At 42.8% G+C, this 9,263-nt stretch overlaps 1 protein-coding gene across 1 annotated transcript; it reads left to right on the top strand.

The window, feature by feature from the left end:
- Positions 1–2,794: 2,794 nt before the first annotated feature.
- LOC127047116 (helix-loop-helix protein 2-like) lies at positions 2,795–8,391 on the top strand. The gene is made up of 2 exons (XM_050945082.1): positions 2,795–2,909; positions 7,996–8,391. The coding sequence occupies exons 1-2, from the start codon at positions 2,841–2,843 to the stop codon at positions 8,389–8,391; spliced, it is 465 nt and encodes a 154-aa protein (XP_050801039.1). The 5' UTR covers positions 2,795–2,840.
- Positions 8,392–9,263: the final 872 nt, after the last annotated feature.

Below are 9,263 nucleotides of genomic sequence, written 5' to 3'. Positions count from 1 at the left end.
TAGGTGCCAACTTTATCGGGTGCCAGTGGGTGCCTGCACCTCTCCAGCCCCTTTCCTCGCCCTAACTCCACCCTTTCCCCACTCCCATTCCAACCCCATCCCCAAAGTCCCCACCCTAACTCTGCCCCCTCCCTGCCCGTATTGGATCCCTTCCCCAAATCCCTGCCCCGGCTCCGCCTCTTTCTCCAGCACAACGCATTCCCCCTCCTCCCCCTCCCTCCCTGCCCCATGAATCAGCTGTTTCATGGTGCAAGCACTGGGCGGGAAGGGGGAAAAGCAGGACACGGGGGCGCGCTCGCAGAGGAGGCAGAGGTAAGCTGGAGCAGGGGAGATGAGGCGTGGAGCTGACAGTGGGTACTGAGCACCCACCAATTTTTTTCTGTGGGTGCTTCAGTGCCGGAGCACTCACAGAGTCGGCACTTATGTGTGTAGGTTAGGACTGAGGGATAACAGTTGAGTTATCTAGCTCAAAGCTTGTGGACCACCACCTCTTTTGCTGAGTAACTGTAAAATCTTATTGATGTTGCCTTGCCCTATCTCATCTGCCTCTGCCTCTTGTCAGCCCCTCATGGTGTCCTGGCCTCCTTTCCATGCTAAGCAAGAGGAGCCAGTTTTAGTACAGGGGGGTTTGCTCAGGGCGTGGGGTGATGGGATCCCCTATCCAAGGCTGTGAAGCAGTATTGAAAACACTCCATGGCTGGTACGGCAGTTCCCAGGCTGTGGTACCACCTGCAGCACTGGTCCTCTCCCACCAAGAAAGTAGAAGAATTTCAGGTGGATTCACCTTGACTTGTTTCCACAACTGCACAAAGCCCTGTGATTTGCAGGACCTGAATATCCACTTTAAAGTATTCTCACATCCTTACCCTCCCTTCTACAACTGCACCACATGAACTCCACTACCACCAGGGCCATCTGCAAATGCAAAGGACAGGCTAGTTCCCCCCCCGCCCAATTCCAGGAGATCTTTGCCCTTAAACTGGCATAGATAATAAAATGTGTCTTTTCATTTAAAGTTTCAAGTAAAACAAGACAGTTTCGGGTACAGTGCAGCTTTCAGAACAGGAGACACTCATTCCTATGGCTGTGCACAGCCAAAAATCTATATTTAAGAGCAAAGGGATCTTTAGCCCAAGCCTGCAATGATCATATCCTGGGATGCTGTAAACACAAGAAGAACTAGAATATTTGCTGCCACTCATCTTAGCACATGACACTGACCAATCTCATTGCCACGTCCAATCGTTCAAAAATTCTCTTCTGCAATTCCAGAAATTGTCTTTTTTTTGTTTCTGGTGCCAGAAGGAGATGGGATTTGATGATTCGGTAAGAATCAGCAGCATTTTCAGCTACCAAAACCCATCCTTTTGGAATGTTCACCACCCAATCCGAAAGCTCCTATGTGACTGTTATTTCTAGTCAGATACAACAGGAGTTTATTTTAAACGGGCAATTAGTTCATTAACAGATTTAATAAACAACTTTGTAACTGTCACTACTTGTTTGTCATTGGTTTCCTTTAATCACTCCTCACACAAAATTGTTGGCACTAACACAATATATATGTGCAAATTATTATTATTAAAAATAAATTATGTGAATAAAGGTTTCACAAATACCCTCCTGCTCTGTGGATCTCTTCCCAGTAGCATATCACTGAGAATAACTGGCTGCAGGAAACCAGAGAGGGCTCTGGGCATGTAAATTCTTCCCATCAGAGTGCAGTTTCTGAAGAGAGCTCTCCCTCATTAATATGGATGATCCTACCTTATGAATATAGGATTCTTTTATCAGTATGTAAAATTTCCTCCCTATTTTCCCAGTAGGGATTAGCAGCAAGGGGAATGGAGAGCTTTTGTGCAGATCGTGTCACTCCTAATTTTTCCATATCCACTGAATCAGATTCACAAATTCTGCTGAAAGCAGTGGGGAGAAATTGCTTATTCATTCAGTGACTTGAATAAAAATGTATCCCATCAGAAGGGAGGAAAAGGGTGGTTTTGTGTTTAGCTATCCAAGAGACTGTGGTGTGGAGCTGTATCATCCTAAGAAGAGTACTGGAGGCATTCTGCCCCAGGATATGCCTAATCCACCGCTGGAAGGTGTTATTTCCAGTTCAAGTAGAACATGCTGAAAATAGAAGTGCAGCCACAGAGGCATGAGAGGAGTATGATCCTATCTGAATCCCCAGGCACATACTCAGGTGGCTCTCATGCTGCTACAGCCACACTTCTATTTTTAGAGCCCTAGAACTAGCACAGGTATGTCTACTTCAGCTGGAATTTCCACATTACAATGTAGCCCATAGAACATCCACCACGGAAAGTTTTAGCATTTATTTTATTCAACAGTAATTCAAGGAACCTACAAGCCTGTATCCTGTAAGGAATTGGCTTCAGCAGTTAGCGTAAGGCTTGAGAGCTATGGACTTTGGCAGAGATCAATGGCCCAGCAGTCACCCCTAAGTTTTGAGGAACTGGAAACAGAGTGTGTAAGGGGAAAGTTTGTCCATAACAACACCAGCCAACGACAGGAAAATGAGCTAACACCAGCTTTTGGATAGAACATCTGCAGATGTCTGACCATAAGAGTGCTATGGCAACAAATTGACATAACTGATAATAAGCTGAAATCATTAATATACTAACCTATGGGAGAAGAGCACCTCAACTTTAGTAGAGTGAGGAAATACAAATAAGAAAGAAGGGATAAACCCCTTCTGAATATGCATTAGACATAAGATATCAGTGTATCTGATTATGAAACCTGTATCCCAGCCTGTGTGTGGGAGGCAGAGAGAGATGTAGCCTTGGGAGGTCCCAGGGTGATGGCAACTGGTGATGATGAGGAAGATGATGGTGATGAGGAAGATAATGGCTACCATTTCTGGTGGTTCTGCAAGGGAAAGTGTGAGTATATGGATTTCAGATGTACATTTTGTATTATCTCTAGCTACCTTGCTGGGTTAGAGTGTTTGTGACTTTGCTAAATGTATTAATAAACTATTGTAAATACAGAATGGTTCCTAAAGTGTGACTATTTCAACTATGCACTTGGGGCTCCCAACTAAACAGTAATTTTAATAATACCTGGCCTGACCTTGGGACAAGAACCTGTCAAACCTCAAAGTGATTATTGAAAATTCTTAAGTAATCAGTACAATTAATATGTATTCTATAGTTTGGGCTACAACTGCACCAGTGTAGACATACCCTCAGAGAGAAAGGATGCCTCTTTCAACTCCCTAACGTCTGAGGAAGCCCACAGATTGCTAGACCCCTCAAAGGGCACGCACTTAACTGAAGCTAAATTGAGAAAGGCACTTTCAAACAAAAACAAGAGTGTCCACACAAGGGGGCCTGCACTGATTTCATTAAATTTTAATAAAATTGGTACCATTTGTCTCATGTAGACGAAGGCCTGAGTCAGCCTGGATGCCAAGCCCCTGCATGATGCATATGGGACTTGTGCTACTGTAATTACCACCCCTCCAAGAGTCGTAAAACCAGGCCCCTATCCACATGCTGGCCATTCATGATATACCTTTTGCAAGACCTAGGGTCTTGGCCCTGGTGTTTCTGGCCAAATTCCAAGTTAGGTATTTACATTCTGTCATCCTAAAATTTCCCCTTTCAGTTGCAGCTGGAGAAGCTGTTTTTCACTTCCTGTCCTAAACTGTCATGTGGCATTGCTGATGCGGAATGCATGCTGCATTCTCTCTCCAAAGGCAGATGCATTTTGGGGGTACTTGCAGCAATCCCTCTCCACACATGCTGTCTGAAAATCCTTCTAAGGCTACAGGGTGTGAGACAAAGGAAATAAATTGATATTTTATTTATAATCCAATTTAGCTGATAGCATTCATCAGCCAGTCAGTACACAGAATCCTCCAGGTCCATGTTCCAGTTTCATTGGACTGTCTGGTTTTATTAACATTGCGTGACATCCCTTCGTCATTGAAAGAGAAAAGCTGGGGGCACAGGGGAAAACATCTTGGGGGCTGTTGACAGCCATCACTAGTCTGGTTTTCAGTGAAAATGTTTGAGGAGGGGTTGACGGTTGTGAAAACCGTGACACAGTGACAGATGTCAGATACAGGCAAGTGGCTCATATCTGCTGCCTTGCTGTCCAATAGGATCTGCCACGAAATATCATTTGAATCAGACAAGAATTTTTCCATCTAGTTTTCAGCCTCTCTTCTAGATCTTACATCATCTTCCAGCTGAGTCCATTGGCCCTGGGAAAGCAAATAGGCAGTGAGCCCTCTCTCTGTACTCGTCCTACTTTGCTGTCACCAGATGGGACTCGCCCTGTTTTAAATCCAACATTAATCATCTTTCAACAGCATCTTCCAACCTGACACAAAATGTAGTGGTGCTAAAGGAATAAAATGATAAAGCAGGTAGGCAAATGAAGGAAAGCCTGAATGGAATATGGTACCCTCTGCATATTCGGAAGCAGTGGTGATGCGGATATAAGCACTGACACAAGAAAGCTTTGTTGAGCTAACATCAGCCTGGATCAAAGAAGAAAGGAATTTCTGTTCAGTTCTTTAAAGAGCTATAGCATTCCTTGGAAGCAAAGAAGCACTTCAGTCCAGTCCAGTCCATTCTCTCAACCATCTTTTTTGGTATCAGAAGGGCAAAATAATGAATTTCTTTAACTCATTTCAGTTCTGTTTTGAGGGAGACTTCTTACTTTGTTTTTCACTAAAGAGCACCTGGAAGTGAATGTAACTTTAACCAGCTATATTGAAAAGAAGAAGAAAACATATTTTGGGGGGAAATAATCCTGGGTAACAAACCTCCAATCAAGGCAAGACATGAAACAGCACCTCTCTCCCATCTGTAGAACTCCTTAGTATTAAATATCACTTTATAGCTCTCAAATGCTTTGCAAACATTAACTCGTTTATTTGAAAGAAGCTTTATATAAAACAGTTTTTTTTTATTTTCAAACTTTGGGGTTTTTTTGAAAATTCTATTTGAAATGTTTTCAGTTTTTCTTCATCTGATGTGGCAGAAAGCTAAAATAAATAACATTTGATTTCATTTTAACTCCTAGCCTGGAGTCTCAATTTTCTTCAGAGCACATGAACAGGTGAGCCATAGCAGTTAATTTAAGATCATTTAATGCTGTTGGTTTCTTATGGATTGCAGATTGAAATTAAATCAGAACATTGTTAAATATATTGTTGTGTACTTGTCAGATGCAAAAACAATTGAATATTATTTACAGCTAATGAATATGGTTGACAGAAAAAACCCATCTACAATTATCTAAACATGTTTTGAGAGGCTGGAAAATAAAACAAACAAACCTCTACAGTATCCCATTAAGAAAGTATCATTTAAAATTGTAATTTAAAATGGAAACCTGCTTTTAAAAATTATATATATATATTTTTCACACAGATAAGGAAAAATAATAGAGCTTGAACTGGTATTTAGAGAAGTGGCAAGATAATTCTATCATTGCATCCATGCAATTCTACAGAACTCACTTAGGCCCTATGGTGGTACCTGAGAGCAGAATCTAATCCTTACTTTGCAATGCAGGTCATAGTCCTGCCTTTTTGCAATTCAGAGTCAAAGCTGTCCATTCACTTCAATGGAGGCAGGACCAAGCCTCTAGTCTCTTCCTTCCAGTGTAAATCCTCTCTCTCCCCCTTAACTCCATTCCCCTCCCTCTACAGACCCATTACTGATGCTTGTCCCCAGGGGAATGTATTAGTTGCTGGCTCTATTGTCTTAGCCCATGATGCTGCTGACATAGCCACAAGAAATGGTGATGTTGTGCTGCTGGCTACCTGACAGATGGGGACTGGAAGGTGGATAAGCGATTTGCAAGGAGGGAAAGTGGGGCAGGAGGGGGCAATAAAGAGATGCTCTTGTTTTCTTTTAAGAAAACCAAGAATTAGCCCTTGAGGGGGTGGAGGTGGAAAGAGGAGATGAAAGGATGAGTGTAATTCTTATGTATTTATTTGTTTTTTACAAAACCAGGACCACAAATATCATGCATTCAAATGCAAACACAGCTACATATGTAAATACACATGCATGCACAGGCAAACAAACCTACAAACATAAACACACATGTAAACACAAATGCATGCGCATGCAAACACAGCTACATATGTAAACACACATAAACACACATGCATGCATATGCACTATGAAAAGAGAGGGCTAGTCCGTATAAGTCAAATGGAAAAAGATAAATAGATACAGTCAATATGCTAAATTCAGACTTTGTTTGCACTGGCATAAATCATGGCACAGAGCCCCATCAGCAGAAATGTGCCAAAGGACTCAGGTGGCAGAGCCATGTGACCCTAAACTATCCTCCTTCTGTGGGTACAGAGGAGGTCAACACTAAACTACATCCATGCAGTACCAGGAAGGAGGCCTGCTCAGGGTGGCTGAAGGCTGCTTTAATTCAGCATATGCTCTCAGTAGCTTCCATTCCTGAAGCTTTTATGGAGCCCTGGCTGTAAGGCGAAGCTGCTCCAGGCTCTCCAGAGTAAACCTCAAGGGGGGATGGTGGTGGTAACATGACCTGACATCCCTTGCAGTGAATCTTCCCTAGGATGGAAGGACTTTGAGTAATTTATACTTCCTTGCACTAGTTTCACTGTATCTGGACCAAATCCTAGGTTTGCATTTTGATACTTGCTTTGACTTTGGGCAAAGAGAATTCAGTTAATGTTTTTTCTGCCTCTTAGTAGCATCTTGAGTTGACTTATGGCCCTACCATCCCAGCAGACAAGCAAAGAAACACTTCACATAAAAGGTGCAAGATAGAGAAAACTTAATTGTTCTTAGGGTTCAATTCACATACACCCTACGTCACTGCTGTCCCCTCTGCATGACATGTCCTCCCAACCCATGTCTGGCAGGCCTCCATCCTCTCTTCATTTAAAAACCACTAAAGGTCCACTTCTCCAGTTGTGGCCACAATAATAAGCCCAACAAATAATAAATATATAATATTAAATTTAAAATAATAGAACTATCATACTGGACTTTCACATCTCATTTCCTGTGGCTTCTCTTTTCTGTCTGTCTTTGGTAGCTGTGCTAGGCAAGGACTTTATATATATATATATATATATATATACATATTTAAAATTTATCATATAGATTGTCAAGCCCTTAATAAATAATAAATAACTATAACAATTTACCAGCTCTGATTGCTCTGATCTCACAGTTTAAGCACGATCAGGTCTGCAGCATGCTTAGATGGGAGATCTCCACATTAAACTCAGGATGCTACAAGAAGTGATGACGATGTTATAAGAGAACAACCCAGTGATACCAGGAGGCACTGTCATGCAGGAACTGGTGTGGCAAACTAAGTAGCAGGCATTTTTCCTTGAGTCTATACTGACTTTAATACCCCAGCCTGGAGTCAGTGGGCACTGTGTCTCAGAAGAGACTTAAAATTGGTTTTCTGACTTCATGATCAGTATACCATTCCATTTATATTTTCCACAAGCCTAAAGGTGTCTATGAGAGTGTCCTGGTTGAAGTTTAGTGGAGATAATTGTTTTCACCCTGCTGCAGGGAACTAAAGAAGTTACTTTTGAGGTCCCATCCTGGGTCTGTTCTGTAGTGATGCTGGTGCTGAATGTTTTCTGCAATCTACCCCACAAGACAGCTGCATTTCAGTGTGTGGCACAGTGATTCTATTTCCATTGTCTGTAAATTCCTTTGGGTTGAAGGACATAAGAACATAAGAAAAGCCGTATTGGGTCAGACCAAAGGTCCATCTAGCCCAGTATCCTGTCCTCTGACAGTGGCCAATGGCAGGTGTCCCAAAGGGAATGAATAGACAGGTTATCATCAAGTGATCCATGCCCTGTCACTCAATCCCAGCTTAGGGACACCATTCCTCCCTATCCTGGCTAATAGCCATTAATGGATCTATCTATCTTCCATGAATACCTTTATATTCTGCCACTGACATTTTCTCTTTCCTTTCCTGGTTAAGAAGATGATGCTGGACCAGATGGATTTCTCGGACCCTCTCTGGGGTGCAGACTCTGACCAAGAATCCCTCACTGGGAGTGACCTCAGGGGAGACTGCTGCTTCCTGGACAACCCAGCCTTGAAAGCAGAAAATGGAGAAAATGCCAGGCCTGGGGGAGCAGCCAACCTGCAGCGTCTGAGCCGGGAGGAGAAACGACGCAGCCGGCGGGCTACAGCGAACTACCGCTCAGCTCATGCCACCCGGGAGAGAAGCCGGGTGGAGGCATTCAACATGGCCTATGGGGAGCTCCGACAGCTGCTGCCCACTCTGCCTCCGGACAAGAAACTCTCAAAGATTGAGGTCCTCCGGCTGGCCATCTGCTATATCTCCTACCTCAATCATGTTCTGGATATTTAGGGGGTGAGGGAGAAGGAAGAGGGGAGAGAGAGAATGAAAGAGGAAGAAAGAGTGAGTGTGATTATTTCTTTATTCATGCATTTAATTATGAAGATCAGTGCTTAGTGCTGTGCAAAACATAAAAAAGACATGGTCCAGGCCACCTGGAGCTTCTGGTTAAATTCTGGCATTAGCTGCTCATGCTTAGCTCTCAGTGAATTCAGATGGAGTTTTCTGTGTATTAGTGAAGGTAGAGAGTGGCCCTTCCAGTCTAAGCAAAACAGTACAGTTCAAACACAGCAGAAGATGGGAATCTGAAGAGCCCTCACTCCTCACAAGGAGAATCAGATGATGATCTGCTGAGGGAGAGGGAGCAGACTACAAAGAATATCAGAGGGAATCTGAAAATTGAAGGACAAAGGATAAATTCTGCCTCCTTGAAAGTCCATCTCTTCCTTTTGAAGTCTGCAGGGAGATGATGCTCCCAGTGATACGTTATGAGTCATTAATTATGAAACAAAATCACAAATCAGAGAGGACTGTTTGGGGACAAAGAAGCAAGGGAAAAGACTCAAGAGACACACATGCATACAAGAGTCAGAAGAGACGGGAACTCTGTAATAGCTTTTAGACCCTGAGTCTTCTGGTTATTTTCCTCTTGACTCTGTCTATACTTGTCAACAAGGCCAAGGATATCATAATAAATCACAGTCAAGATCAGAAACAACAGGAAGGAGGAAAGGTTTTGTTTCATAAAACTATCTTGAGGCTGCATTCAAATGGCTCTTATATAGAATTAACATCATTTATCCTTAGTTTCTATTCAAGCAGAAAAGTGACTCTGTAAAATGACATTGTAAAGATTGCAGAGTCATTCTCTCTGTCGCCACTTA

The sequence above is a fragment of the Gopherus flavomarginatus genome, chromosome 1 (genome assembly GCF_025201925.1).
Source record: "Gopherus flavomarginatus isolate rGopFla2 chromosome 1, rGopFla2.mat.asm, whole genome shotgun sequence".
In the NCBI taxonomy this organism is placed as follows: Eukaryota; Metazoa; Chordata; order Testudines; family Testudinidae; genus Gopherus; species Gopherus flavomarginatus.
This window is presented reverse-complemented; position numbering and strand designations above follow the sequence as displayed.